Raw genomic sequence first — 15,652 nt, forward strand, 5'->3', positions numbered from 1 at the left:
ATAATGATGCATTAAAATAAGATACGAATTATAGATACATTAATTTCACTTGTTTATTTCTCTTATTGTCTATGTACATTGTGCAAGTAACAATTTGAGCAGCTACTCGGAATTCTTACATATTGAATGCAGTTTTATTTTTGATATTTTGTTTTTGTTTTGTGTCCTTGTCCTCAGTGCTCTGACAGCCGTGGTCCTTTGATCCCAATAAGTCATTTGATCATTCTCACTGTTTGGGTAGGATTTTGAAGATTGTGTAGACATTAAAAAAGACATGTTTCCTTTGTCACCTTTTAATCTAAGTTATGTCTAACACTTGAATCGCCATAAATAACACAAAATATGTGACATGCCTATAGCATTCTACAGTTTGTATAATGTATACTTATTGTATGAATAATTTAATAACTAATCATTTCAGTTCAAAGACTCATAATGCTAATTTAATTTTCAAATTCCAACAATTATTTGACAGATTATTTTGTATATCACACTACTGTTGCCTGCCTTATGTTATTTCAGAACAGAAATCTACATGTTCTCTCTGTATGTTTGAGTAATATACAAATGTTGTGTTAATTCTACATTGAAATTCTTTGAAATGATAATCATGCAATTCCTGTCATTTTGATTAGCCACTCACCAGCGACTCTCAGCGTACCTTTGTGTTTCCGCAGTAAAACACATGCTGGCTCTAGTAAAATCGCTTGTTTTTCTGTAACCTTGCAACTTGGAGTAAATGGCCGTCTTCATGCGAGGCGGTGAGCTATCAGCAGCCTAATCACCCATAAGCGATTCCGCTGATGGTTTGATGAATTTAGGCCAAGCCTTGTGGTGTGTGTGATCCCAGGGAATAATGCTCAGAGCTGCCTATGTTAATCAAAAGGTTAATGGAAGGTTAATAAGAGGGAACTGTGCAAACTCAAAACCTTCATTCATTATGCAAATATTGTTTTCCTTTTTTCTCTCCTTTTTTTAGCGGGTGGGGGGTAATACGTAGTTGTAGGGTGTTCATGCTAATTAGCAGATCATCTCTGTTGTGTTTAAAACTCTCTTTGATGTTTGACTCGAGGAAAATATCTCATTATTTGTGTGTTTTTTTGGACGATATGAGCTGATTATTTGAAATGTGTAAACAGACATGCCTTGGGAAATGTATTGCATCAAAAGACACACTGATGGCCAGCTGTTTGACATAATATCTCATGTTTTTATCATTTCCCTTTTCTGGTGGTTGTTGTTCAGGAACATTTGTGTGTACATTATTGTGTACACAGTTTGAAGTGGTGTGACTGTATTGTAATTAGGTAGTATAAGCATACAGTATACCACCCGCTCACCTTTCATTTGTTTTCATGCACGGACAACCCTCCCATCACATTTTGGCTACTCCATATGCAGAACATTATTCAATCATGCTGTGTAGGCCTTGGGTCTGGAAAGGATTAATCACACTTTTATACACACACATAGCCAAAGACAGGTCACAGGCAGCATGTATTCATGAACACAGCGATTTAAAGGAGGCACGACCTTGCGTTTACTGTCAATTGACCCAGAAGGTATGGGCCCCTGTTGGTTGATGAAGCAATGACAGCATTTCAAGTTCCTCAACATGTGTTCGCATCCTCCACTGATAACACTTTCTGGTAACCTTTCTCCCACTGGTACTTATTAAATGGGATATGCTTTGGGCAACATTGCACCTTTTATCGCTCGAATTAAATTTACTCCCTGCTTATGGCCATTACTGTCAAAACAATTACCAGTTATGTTGCCAGGCAATTGCAGTTTCGTGTTATTGGACTTCTTCTGAGAAGCTTTCAATTTACCACAGACAGGAGTTCACTGTTGCAATCTCAGAGCTGTTGTGTGTTGTTTTCCTCTTCCTGGACGTACTGTATATCACTACGCTACAGCTTCCACTTGCTGCCAAGTTTATGGAAATGAGTGTTTCACAATAGCAGCCTCTTAAGCACCTTAAACCTAGCGTCCCTATTTTGGGCATGTCATTATAGGCAATGGTTTCGAAGAAAAAAATAAGAAAAGAAATCTCCAAAATATACACATTTAAAAAAAATATTGTCACTATCAGGCAGAAACCTTGTATCTCCAAGTTTCAAATTTGTATGTTTTTCGTAAAGTAAATCCCTGCTTCATCATACACTGTCGCTCAAAACTAGTGAAAATAGCAGATGAACAAGCAAACAATGCCTCGCGTTTTCGTAAAGTAAATCCCTGCTTCATCATACACTGTCGCTCAAAACTAGTGAAAATAGCAGATCAACAACCAAACAGTGCCTTGTGCTGCGAGGCGTTGGGTGCTTGTAGATTGTCTATTTTCACTATTTTAAACAAAACGGGAAGGCTTTGGACCTACAAGGTTTCCACCCCACAACGACGTCGTCATAGTCGACTATAGCAGAGATTCTACATCTTGTACATTGTCTATTTTAGCTATTCGGCATATGATGTACATACGTGTATAGGGCTTTCGCTTAAACCCACTAGTGTTTTGAATGGGTGCTTACTAGCTGATTTGTATGCGGGCTGTATGTGTGCAACCTGAGAATGACTGACTGGCGGTCAGGGTCCAGTATTGACTCCTCTGAGGATGTAACAGTGGATGGGGTGATGGGATTCAGGACATGAACACTCTCACTGTGGCATCCATACAGGATATAACCCAGGCACTTTATCATTCTTCTGGCTCCATGCAGAGATGCACTTTAGAATAATGCCCCTACCTTAAATTAGATTTCATTGATCCTGGTTTTCTCTATAATTACACAAACAGGATGAATGCAGGTTTTATGTGGGATCGGGCGAGACATTTGACATACTTTAGCCTTAATTACAGCAAGCAAATTAAATCAGTAAACAGACAGGCTCCGCCGTTTCAAAGTCATTCGGCTTTTGCAGAGGGATTGACAAAATGTGTACGTATGTATTTAGCATGTATGTATCACAATGATGTTGTGTTTTATTCCTACTACTGCGTTTGTTAAAGCTCTGTAACTTGAAACCGTTTGTGTTTTAGGAGCACTTCTGCATGAAATGACTCTCAAAGACATGCCCACCACATGTACAGTATGTGTTCATTCTTAGCTTTAACAAGGTTGGTACTAGCGTTTCTTAGGATTACTTATAACCTTTGATCACGGGAATAATATTGCGTGTGATCTTTTAAAAGGAACAACTTGGTCCTGCTGTTTCAGACTCGCCTTCCCTAGAAATACTGCCTTGCACCAGCGAGCTGCTAAACTGTACTGCTGTAAAATAAACAGATGTGGCGTGTATACCGCAAAAGCCTTTCTCAGAGGGAGAATTGTGCAATTTGTCTAAATTGGCAAATGTATTAAAATATTTGTGTTCATTTATTTTACAAATACATTTAATTGATTGTTATTTCTCTGCGCCCCAGAATGTAATTGAATGGGGATTGTGTCTGCAGCACAGCAACATGTTTACTTGTGTTGGAGAACGAGAGCAGGCAGTCAGGGGTGTCACACCAAATTCTGGGCCCTGGGTACAGGGATTCACTCACATTTTGTGCTTTAACTATTGAAAAATAGCAGATATACAAGCTCACAGCGCGGCACTAAGGTTTTTTGAAAAACCTATGTTTCTATGTCAGTGGTGCTCAAACATGTGGAATTATATGTATTTGGCCATGGACCCCCACCTCAAAATATTCAGTTCCAGGGACCCACCAGAAGTGAAATTTGAGTTACAAATGTTCGCTTAAAAAGTACACTCGGTGCCACGCTGTGAGCTTGTATATCTGCTATTTTTCAATAGCTAAAGCATAAAATAATTAAGGCCCCTCCACCTTGGGCCCTAACCCAGTCCCACTCCCCTCCCCCTCCCCTTGTGACGCCCCTGCAGGCAGCCTGCTTCAGCAGAGGTCTCAGGTGGTTCCTCTTCACTTGATTTAGCTTCTGAAAACAAAAACAGTTCTGGGCAAAAACCCAGCATACAGTACTCAGAAATATGAATGGGTTATCTATTAGAGCTCTCCTCCTTGTCATAGCTCATCTCTACGGCTTGCACTGACGCACATCATTACGGCTCCCCCTAAAAAGGGCTAGATTGTCTTTTATTGTTGCAAAGAAAAGCTTTTGATGTGCTATTGCACAGAGACTGGAGTGGATTTTTCATTTTATTCTTAACAACTAACGGTGCTTGAGAGTGGCAATATAATCCATAAAATAGGCCCAATGTTTTACCCTGTCATGTTTAATATTGGTACAAGAAGGTGTGTTAGCATAAAAAAATCATTAGAGATTTTTCATTTCATTAGAGATTCTTCCAACACTGAAACTAAACTATTATTTTCTTGATAATGGTGGTGTTGATGATGATTATTATTTAAATCTAACGTAAATAGAAAGCAAGAGAAAAGTCCAGCACACATTACTTTTCTCTGTGTGTGCTCCTCTGAGAAACCCCAGATTTTTGCACAACAACGCTTTCTATTAATTTGCTGCAGGACTGATTTTACGATTTCTGTGATTTTACTGATCAGTGTTAAAGCCAAACTAGGTCTGGTTCCAAGTATTATTACAGATCCTTTAACATGATATGAACATGCAGGAGCATGGCATAAGATCACGCTAAAGCTTTAGCCTCGCATATCCAGATGATCTGAGATTTCCGCTTACTGATACACCTGGGGAAATCTAAATTCATTTGATGGGTTTGGACCGTGGACTGGAGAAAAACGACATTGGTAAAACCTATGCCTACTGCTTTGAAAACCAATGCTGATACGGTCCCAATATCAAGGACCGCCCTTTAAATTGGTCCTGCGATGCTGCAAATGTCTTTCTCCTCCAGGCCGAAGGCGTGGGCAGAGACTGTTTTGCCCCCTGTCCGTCTGTCCGCGGGTCCGTCCGTCTGTAAACAGCTAATCTGCTGCCACGGACCCCCATCTCAAAATATTTAGTTCCAGGGACCCCCCCCAGAAGCAAAATTTGAGTTACAAATGTTCACTTAAAAAATACATATATTCAAAAATGTGCACACATTTTCACGACTTTTTGAAAATAGCAGATCTACAAGATCGCAGCGTGGCACTCGGTGCCGTGCTGTGAGCTTGTAGATCTTCTATTTTTCAATAGCTAAAGTATAAAATAATTGAGGCCCCTCCACCTTGGGCCTTAGTAACTCAGTACCACTTTTCCCACCTTGTGACACCCCTGACAATGACCACTTTGAAAGTGAAATATACCTTTTAATACCAAAAGTCTTAAAACAGCTTTTGTAGTTTTTGACCTGCTATTTATTGAAAAATCATCCCTCCACTAATCATAAAATTACGACTCCAGAGAAACTGTCAAAATGACTGTATTTATAGCCACATAACTCTTGAAATCGGCAAATACATTAACATGGCAAACGACCCTCCTCCTGTGGAATACCAAATCCTCTATGGAGCTGTAATAACACTACACAGTAAAAGCCTCAGTGTTATTTTATCCATTTGTATCTCTGCCGTGACTGAGTACATACAAACCATCTGGTTACATTCGTACACTCTCAGGTAAATGAACTCTGAGGATTTTTGCTGCGTCTAGAGAATTAGTCTCACTGACCTTCTGGTCTCTGTTGTCTCCTCAGTGAGTCCAGATGTGGGCAGCGACCACAGACATCACCATCACCCACACGGGGAGGACGGCGAAACGGAGGGCAGATCCAGCTCACATGGAAGACTGACGGGAGCCGGCTGGGCTGTGGTATTGACTTGTTTACAGATGATCCTGGCGCTGTAAAGGCATCCGTCTGGCGGCGTGACACATTACCAGACTCTGAGACTTTCGAGAACCACGGGCGAAAAGCAGCAGAAAAAGAAAAGTATAACGAGAGGCAGAGGGCCAAAGGGAGGGACATCAAATGCTCCAGTTTGAAGTGGACGACCAAAGGACATCAGGGTGGTGAAGAGCAATGAGAAGTGAAAGTTGTGGGAAAGCGAATATACCGTAATGTACTGGTAAACACTGTGCTTCTACACCAGGGGTCTTCAACAGGGGGTCCGGGACCCCTAGGGGGTCCTCAGAGTTACTACAGGGGGTCCTCCAAATCTTTGTGTGATAGAAACTTTTTTTTCTCCATTTTTTATTAACCACTTGAACCCTAGTGTCCATATTCTGAGAACTTTAGCCAAGAATAGCATATCTACAAGCTCACAACGCCTTGCAGCTTGTAGATCAGCTATTTTTGGCAAATAGCTTTGGTGTAGAGGTGAAAAAGAGACAACTAATTACAGAGTGAAAGGTCAAGTTAAGTATTGACGGTTCAAGTGGTTAAAATATCTGAAAACACAAATTGACATGAATTCAAAATACACTGATGATTGTGCTGTCAAACAATGACATTTATGGAATCTATGAAAAGGTTGTGGGGGTCCCTGCTTCATCTCTCTCTCAACTAAGGGGTCCTTGGTCTGAAAACGTTGAAGACCTCTGTTCTACACACAAAGATCCTGGGTGTTCAGGACCCTTACGGGTCCATTTGTACACAGTACACTCAGAGCAGAGTTAAATTAACAACTAGAGTTGTATTATGTATGAGAGAACACGCATTGACTGAGAAGAATAAATAAGGTTTTCTGTTACAGTAAATCACATTCACTATTATTGGCATAATCAAAACTGCTAATGTCACTGCCATCATCTTTCTGTACTCAAGGCAATGGAAAATAACTATTTGTTGTAAAGATGTGTCATTAATTTAATTGTATTTCAATGTGTAATATATTTGATCCATAGATAAAGATGGTAATATAGTTTAGCACACTGCACTGTACTTCATTGTGGGAAGCTGTTTTATTTTTCGTGCTCTCCTTTAAAATAGGACTTTACACATTTGTGAAGCTAGTCAGGTAGTTCGAAATATATAACTCTTTGTGTTAATTTAAAGCAAAAAAGAATTGCCTTTACAGCCTTTACAATTGCAACATTTGTACAACCCAAGAGTAAATGGGGACTCTTTCGATATATTGTGGTATCATGAATTCCTTACTATTTCCCTTCTGTGCCATATATAAATACAAGTTCTTAAAGAAAATGTTGTTCATTGTGAAAAAAAAAAAAAAACTTTAGTAAGTTCTAAGTAAGGACTAGGTTTGCACCAAACCACTTTTTCTCTCATAGGGAACCTTTCTCTCAACTCTTAACAGCCACTAGGCTGTTCAGTGATCATTTAATTGGTAGTTTGAATAGCAATATTGACTTGCAGTGCTGCTGCTTAGAAAAATGGTGGAGGAGGAGGGGTGAGGGGGAGGAGAGGAAGAAAAAGCCAAGGGAGAGGATTCATAGTCCCTTCTTCTTTAGAAATAGATTACTTTCCCCAGGAGTCTATTATCGTCTTTCAAACTCAATCCTCCTCTCCCTTCACAGGTCTGGATAGGAAGCGATAGGTCCTGCAGTGTGAGTGGGGAGGTCTAATTCCTTCCACCTGCTACCTGACTCTTAATGCATTATTGCAGGTGTGCGACTTGCATGTGCAGTACCAAAGCAAAGAAAAATACGTATTGTTTTATATCATTGATTCAGCCTTACATGGATGTCATGGTTACACTTTCAGAAGTAAAGATGTTTAAAATGATCACATAATTGTTATTTTGCTCATATTTCTTTTTTTACATGGACCCCACAATAGCCAGCCAACAGTTGTAAAATGGTTTAAAACAGGTGAAAATAGCCAAACTATAGCTATGCAATGTGAGCCCAGCTAAATGATAGCAAGGACCCAAATGGACCCTTATGGGTCTGTAACTCAGAGAGTGTACATATGGAACCAAATGGACCAAACAGGGGGGTCTTTGAAATTAAAATTGTTGAGAATCATTGCTCGAGCCATATAAATCTTCTCTTATGGGGGTCCCTGGCATATCTTTTAAAATGGGGTTCCACGGGCTAATACGTGTCAATTTGGGGGTCCTTGACATGAAAAAGTTTGAGAACCACTGTATTAGGCTATGTACTGTATACATTCCATTTTCCTTGTTGTAGCCCTATTGTTTGGTGCTACATGTATACAGTAGCCTAATTTCAGACTAAGAGGCAGTCCACTCAGAGAGTGGGCAGGGTCTATGGGCTGGAGCCAGGCTATACAGAACTACCGGTATCCTCTCATGCTAGCTTACACTTACCTTTTATACCTGAGAGATTGTTTATTCCCATGAATTTTAACAACAGCCTACTCTGCATAGATAGACCATATGGTGGAAACCCAATATTGTGAGTGTAAGTGATGCTGAGTTATCTTCTCTAATTTTTTATGTAACACAATGATCATTATTATAGCACTGGTAATGCACTGATAAACAGTCAGCATCATTACCACACCTGGGAACTAATTTATCTTACAATTAATGAATGTCACAAATGCAAAGTTTAATCAGCCACACATTATAAACACAGAATCAAACTTTTGGGCCATAGACAGGTGCACAGATGGTGAGGATGATTTTGAAGTTTATCCTGTGCAGGTACTGGCGACGTGGCGAGCACACAGTGGTGGAAAACGTACTCACATTTTCTACTTAAGTATCAATACTGCAATGTAGAAATACTTTGTTGCAAGTAAAATTCCTGAATTCAAAATGTACTTGAGTAAAACTTCATTTTGGCATTTTGGCATAAAAATGTTGGCATCAAAATGAACTTAAACTACCAAAAGTAAAAGTACTTATTATGTGGAATGTCCACATAAAGTCTTCAGATGTATAGAAATATTTTTGAAAATAGCAGATCTACAAGCTCGGCTATTTTCGAATGGCCGAAATGTATATAGGGCTGAAGTTGTTAATGCATGTTTTGTAATAATAATCAACATCTACAAAGTAACTAGTAACTAGTATAATTGTAGTGGAATAAAACCTATATATTTGGATCCAAGATGTGGAGTAGAATGATTGGAAATTGGAAATACTGTACTTAGTTAAGTACAGTTGAGTACTTTTAAGTTACTTTCCACGACTACGAGCACATATTATAGGCAGCAGAAGTTTATTTAGAGTTAGGGCATAAATGAGCGATACTGCATTTCTTACAGAGATGGACGAAGAAGGCAGTTTTGTAATGTGGTTGGCATGGGGCTATATTTGTGGGTTTCAGTTATCTTGACTGTTTTATATATGAGGACCCTTGACCTTCTGTTCCCCAGTATCCTGCCTGGCTTTGCTCCTGCAAATTAAGTTGTAGAGTAAAGAATAAATCAGCAGATGTGAGTCATCAATATACAATTATTATACAGCACAGAATGGGAAGAAGATATATTTGTGTGGGTACTTTCTGACCTTTAGGTTCTTCAGGTATTAAAACATATTCTTCAGGACCTCCCCAGGGGCCCCAAATATCTTACCTGTAAGGTAATTAAATTCACCTAGTATCGCAGCTGGGTCTGACAGCAGTACAAAAACCTATACTGTAGCTTTAGTGGTTCAAATGGCTGTTTCTTGTAGCGGTGGCACTGGCAGGGCAGACCACAAAGACATGATGAAAGAAGACTTGACTACACAAAAACCAAGTTACATAATTCAAATACATATAGTTATATCCTTTACTTTTTGAACACTGCCCTATCAAATAGTTATATCTTTTACTTGTTGAACACCCAGCCCTATCAAATAGTTATATCTTTTACTTGTTGAACACCCAGCCCTATCAAATATTAGTGCTCAGCAGGACAAATGGAGACATTTTACCCTCATCATATTTCATGAGACTGACCTAACGGCAAGTTCATGGTTCTATTGATGAAAGGTACAGTGCTGTACCTGAATTAACATGGTGTACAAATCAAATGCAAACTCAAGCAGGCAATATTTTGACATGAATATATGACTAAAACCTTACCTTAACGTACCTTTGAAAATGTGTAGATTGTCATACACATTTAGTGGTTAGGAAATAATACTAATAATACTAATAATACTAATTGCGACTGAAGGTCGCAGTTTACCATGAGAAACGCCACAGCTTGTCCGCGTCCGTGTACACGTGTGTACACTGTACACGTGTCTATGGGTTTGCCGCTCTGATGTCATGCTCTGATGTCACTGTGATGTCAGGGGAACCACTCTACCAGAATGGGTTTGCAGCTCTGATATCACACTCTGGCTTCACTGTGATGTCACACTAACAGAATCCCCTTTATGCCCATTGTGAGGGCTGCCTCAGCAGCCTCACATTGAGACTGCCTACTGTAATGGTGACTTTTCTATTTCTTATTTATTTCATTGATCTAGTCACAATAGTACATTATATATATATGTGTGTGTGTGTGTGTGTGTGTGTGTGTGTGTGTGTGTGTGTGTGTGTGTGTGTGTGTGTGTGTGTGTGTGTGTGTGTGTGTGTGTGTGTGTGTGTGTGTGTGTGTGTGTGTGTGTGCATGCAATGTGACATAACCACTCACAACTTGAATTAACATATTATTGTTTAGTTGTGGCTTATTTATTTGCATTGGATTTTGACTGAGTTCTCTTTGAGCCACCAGTTCTGGGGGAAGGAGAATGGACATGATTGGCTGGCCAGAGAATGGGACCAGCTGCTCTATATTCGGCAGCGATGATGGGGACAACGGGGGGGCTGCGTCACTCGATCTCTCTGCACGGGGGGGGGGGGGGGGGGGGGGTTATTTGTAGTGGTTATTTGCAGCTTTGTCTTTATTCCCCCCTCTTGTTTATAGTGGTTCGACCCGTCCCTATATGTTCCCCTCACCCATCATTCTGGTTCGATCAGTTGTGTTGTTTAGTTGAGCATTTTGTTTAGTTGTTTAAGTTGATCTCCTTTGTTTTGGGCCCACCTTTTTTGAAGCGGTGAAAGCCGCTTCCAAGGAGTGGCTTTGTGTGTCCCACGTCCATATATGGTCATTTCAGTCCAGAATGAACAGGTTTTATCAAAAACAAAATGTGTGTCCCATGTCCATATATGGTCATTTCTCATTTCAGTCCAGAATGAACAGGTTTTACAAAAACTAAATGTCTGTCACCTCATGTCCATATATGGTAATTTCAGTCCAGAATGAACAGGTTGTATCTGTCCCGTACGTCCAGAATATGTGTGTAGTGTCCGTCCCGGTCTGATGATTGGATACTTTGAGGATTGGTCAAGCTTCACATGACAATTCGGCCCTCCAGATAAAATCATTCATTCATTCAGAATTGAAAGAATGTATAGATCAGAGTTCACAGCTCGTTGACAATTTGACTCTCCACACAATTTTATACTCAGATTCACCGCTTCACTTCGAACCGAGGTTTGATTTTTTTATATTCCTTTTTGTTATTCCTTATTTGAAACAAAACAAAGGAAAAAAAAGAAAGAAAAAAAAAATAACATTATTTTTTTAAACCAACACCAAGGGTTTCCTGTGTCTCTCCTTCCGACCAACTCGGTCCCTAACACCCATATATGGAGTTCCCTGATGTCATCAATATTAATGATGCCCTAGCTGTTAGAGAGATCCCTGTGATGCCAGGGGGAACAAATCCCTTTTATGCCCATATATGGAGATATGGAGATCCCTGTGATGCCAGGGGAACAAATCCCTTTTATGCCCATATATGGAGATCCCTGATGTCCACACCCCTACATCTGTGATGCCAGGGGAACAAATTCCTTTCATGCCCATTTATGGAGATCCGTGATGTCCACATCCCTGATGTCCACATCACTGTGGCCGTCGCCCTGAGGTGTCTTGCTAGTATTAATAATACTAGAAGCTGGGCCGCCCTTTGGGCGGCCCAGCGTCTAGTCGGCGACCTGGCCAACTCGGAACAACGTAAATAGGGAATGAATGCCCCGCCCTTTAATGCAAACCCCATTATACCTGTTGTCATAGGACCCGTTTTGACCATCTGTTTGCCTGTGTCCATTTATGCCCATATATGGAGATATCTGTTATCTGTCTGTCTGTCAGCGTCCATTTTATGTCCATATATGGAGATCACTGCAGATATAGTTCTGGGTCCATTTTATGCCCATATATGCCCATATATGGAGATATCTGTCTATTTGCGTCCATTTCACGCCCATATATGGAGATCTCTGAATCTGTCTGTCTGTGTCCCTTTATGCCCGTATATGGAGATCTTTGTGATTCTGCGTAAATTTTATGCCCATATATGCCATTTGCGTCCATTTTATGCCCATTTATGGAGATCTCTGTATCCGTCTGTCTGTGTGTCTGTCTGTGTCCCTTTATGCCGTATGAGATCTCTGAATCTGTCTGTCTGTGTCCCTTTATCCATTTTATGCCCATATATGGGGGCATTCATTTTATGCCCATATATGGAGAACGCGCGTGCCCGTGGGACGAACGGTTCTCATATGGGGGCATTCATTTTATGCCCATATATGGAGAACGCGCGTGCCCGTGGGACGAACGGTTCTCGAGATACGTGGATTACCTACATACATACACACTCACAGAGATTTTTTGTTGACTCATGTGGCGTACGTCTGCCCATATATGCCCAAATATGGAGATATCTGTCTATTTGCGTCCATTTCACGCCCATATATGGAGATCTCTGAATCTGTCTGTCTGTGTCCCTTTATCCATTTTATGCCCATATATGGGGGCATTCATTTTATGCCCATATATGGAGAACGCGCGTGCCCGTGGGACGGAACGCGCGTGCCCGTGGGACGAACGGTTCTCGGAGATCTCTGAATCTGTCTGTCTGTGTCCCTTTATCCATTTTATGCCCATATATGGGGGCATTCATTTTATGCCCATATATGGAGAACGCGCGTGCCCGTGGGACGAACGGTTCTCATATGGGGGCATTCATTTTATGCCCATATGGAGAACGCGCGTGCCCGTGGGACGAACGGTTCTCGAGATACGTGGATTACCTACATACATACACACTCACAGAGATTTTTTGTTGACTCATGTGGCGTACGTGATGTCAGAGCCTTTTATGAAGTGATGTCACAATGAGTCAGAGCTTTCGCCGATTTCCTCAGAAACAGCCTGATGTCAACAATCAACCCCGCATAAGGAGATTCCGAACGTTTCGCGCCGGTTTGGGAAAACCGCGCGTCGGGTCGGGTCGAGACCCGGCACTGCACTCCGTGCCGTGGCCATATATGGGGGCATTCATTTTATGCCCATATATGGAGAACGCGCGTGCCCGTGGGACGGAACTTCATTTTATGCCCATATATGGAGAACGCGCGTGCCCGTGGGACGAACGGTTCTCATATGGGGGCATTCATTTTATGCCCATATATGGAGAACGCGCGTGCCCGTGGGACGGAACGCGCGTGCCCGTGGGACGAACGGTTCTCGGAGATCTCTGAATCTGTCTGTCTGTGTCCCTTTATCCATTTTATGCCCATATATGGGGGCATTCATTTTATGCCCATATATGGAGAACGCGCGTGCCCGTGGGACGAACGGTTCTCGAGATACGTGGATTACCTACATACATACACACTCACAGAGATTTTTTGTTGACTCATGTGGCGTACGTGATGTCAGAGCCTTTTATGAAGTGATGTCACAATGAGTCAGAGCTTTCGCCGATTTCCTCAGAAACAGCCTGATGTCAACAATCAACCCCGCATAAGGAGATTCCGAACGTTTCGCGCCGGTTTGGGAAAACCGCGCGTCGGGTCGGGTCGAGACCCGGCACTGCACTCCGTGCCGTGGCCATATATGGGGGCATTCATTTTATGCCCATATATGGAGAACGCGCGTGCCCGTGGGACGGAACTTCATTTTATGCCCATATATGGAGAACGCGCGTGCCCGTGGGACGAACGGTTCTCATATGGGGGCATTCATTTTATGCCCATATATGGAGAACGCGCGTGCCCGTGGGACGAACGGTTCTCGAGATACGCGGATTACCTACATACATACACACTCACAGAGATTTTTTGTTGACTCATGTGGCGTACGTCTGCCCATATATGCCCATATATGGAGATATCTGTCTATTTGCGTCCATTTCACGCCCATATATGGAGATCTCTGAATCTGTCTGTCTGTGTCCCTTTATCCATTTTATGCCCATATATGGGGGCATTCATTTTATGCCCATATAAGATTTTTTGTTGACTCGTGGCGTACGTCTGCCCATATATGCCCAAATATGGAGATATCTGTCTATTTGCGTCCATTTCACGCCCATATATGGAGATCTCTGAATCTGTCTGTCTGTGTCCCTTTATATGTCCCCCATATATGGGGGCATTCATTTTATGCCCATATATGGAGAACGCGCGTGCCCGTGGGACGGAACGCGCGTGCCCGTGGGACGAACGGTTCTCGGAGATCTCTGAATCTGTCTGTCTGTGTCCCTTTATCCATTTTATGCCCATATATGGGGGCATTCATTTTATGCCCATATATGGAGAACGCGCGTGCCCGTGGGACGGAACGCGCGTGCCCGTGGGACGAACGGTTCTCATATGGGGGCATTCATTTTATGCCCATATGGTGGACGCGCGTGCCCGTGGGACGGAACGCGCGTGCCCGTGGGACGAACGGTTCTCGGAGATCTCTGAATCTGTCTGTCTGTGTCCCTTTATCCATTTTATGCCCATATATGGGGGCATTCATTTTTATGCCCATATATGGAGAACGCGCGTGCCCGTGGGACGGAATGCGCGTGCCCGTGGGACGAACGGTTCTCATATGGGGGCATTCATTTTATGCCCATATGGAGAACGCGCGTGCCCGTGGGACGAACGGTTCTCGAGATACGTGGATTACCTACATACATACACACTCACAGAGATTTTTTGTTGACTCATGTGGCGTACGTGATGTCAGAGCCTTTTATGAAGTGATGTCACAATGAGTCAGAGCTTTCGCCGATTTCCTCAGAAACAGCCTGATGTCAACAATCAACCCCGCATAAGGAGATTCCGAACGTTTCGCGCCGGTTTGGGAAAACCGCGCGTCGGGTCGGGTCGAGACCCGGCACTGCACTCCGTGCCGTGGCCATATATGGGGGCATTCATTTTATGCCCATATATGGAGAACGCGCGTGCCCGTGGGACGGAACTTCATTTTATGCCCATATATGGAGAACGCGCGTGCCCGTGGGACGAACGGTTCTCATATGGGGGCATTCATTTTATGCCCATATATGGAGAACGCGCGTGCCCGTGGGACGGAACGCGCGTGCCCGTGGGACGAACGGTTCTCGGAGATCTCTGAATCTGTCTGTCTGTGTCCCTTTATCCATTTTATGCCCATATATGGGGGCATTCATTTTATGCCCATATATGGAGAACGCGCGTGCCCGTGGGACGAACGGTTCTCGAGATACGTGGATTACCTACATACATACACACTCACAGAGATTTTTTGTTGACTCATGTGGCGTACGTGATGTCAGAGCCTTTTATGAAGTGATGTCACAATGAGTCAGAGCTTTCGCCGATTTCCTCAGAAACAGCCTGATGTCAACAATCAACCCCGCATAAGGAGATTCCGAACGTTTCGCGCCGGTTTGGGAAAACCGCGCGTCGGGTCGGGTCGAGACCCGGCACTGCACTCCGTGCCGTGGCCATATATGGGGGCATTCATTTTATGCCCATATATGGAGAACGCGCGTGCCCGTGGGACGGAACTTCATTTTATGCCCATATATGGAGAACGCGCGTGCCCGTGGGACGAA

At 42.5% G+C, this 15,652-nt stretch overlaps 1 protein-coding gene across 1 annotated transcript in view; it reads left to right on the top strand.

The window, feature by feature from the left end:
• Positions 1 to 7,068, top strand: part of gpc5a (glypican 5a) — a 135,770-nt gene extending 128,702 nt beyond the window's left edge. The window contains exon 9 of the mRNA XM_080729865.1: positions 5,623 to 7,068. Within this exon, the coding sequence (XP_080585991.1) occupies positions 5,623 to 5,774 (152 nt within the window). The 3' untranslated portion in view covers positions 5,775 to 7,068. The remainder of the gene's footprint in view (positions 1 to 5,622) is intronic.
• Positions 7,069 to 15,652: the final 8,584 nt, after the last annotated feature.

The sequence above is a fragment of the Nannobrachium achirus genome (assembly GCF_963921795.1).
Source record: "Nannobrachium achirus genome assembly, chromosome: 7".
Lineage (NCBI taxonomy): Eukaryota > Metazoa > Chordata > Actinopteri > Myctophiformes > Myctophidae > Nannobrachium > Nannobrachium achirus.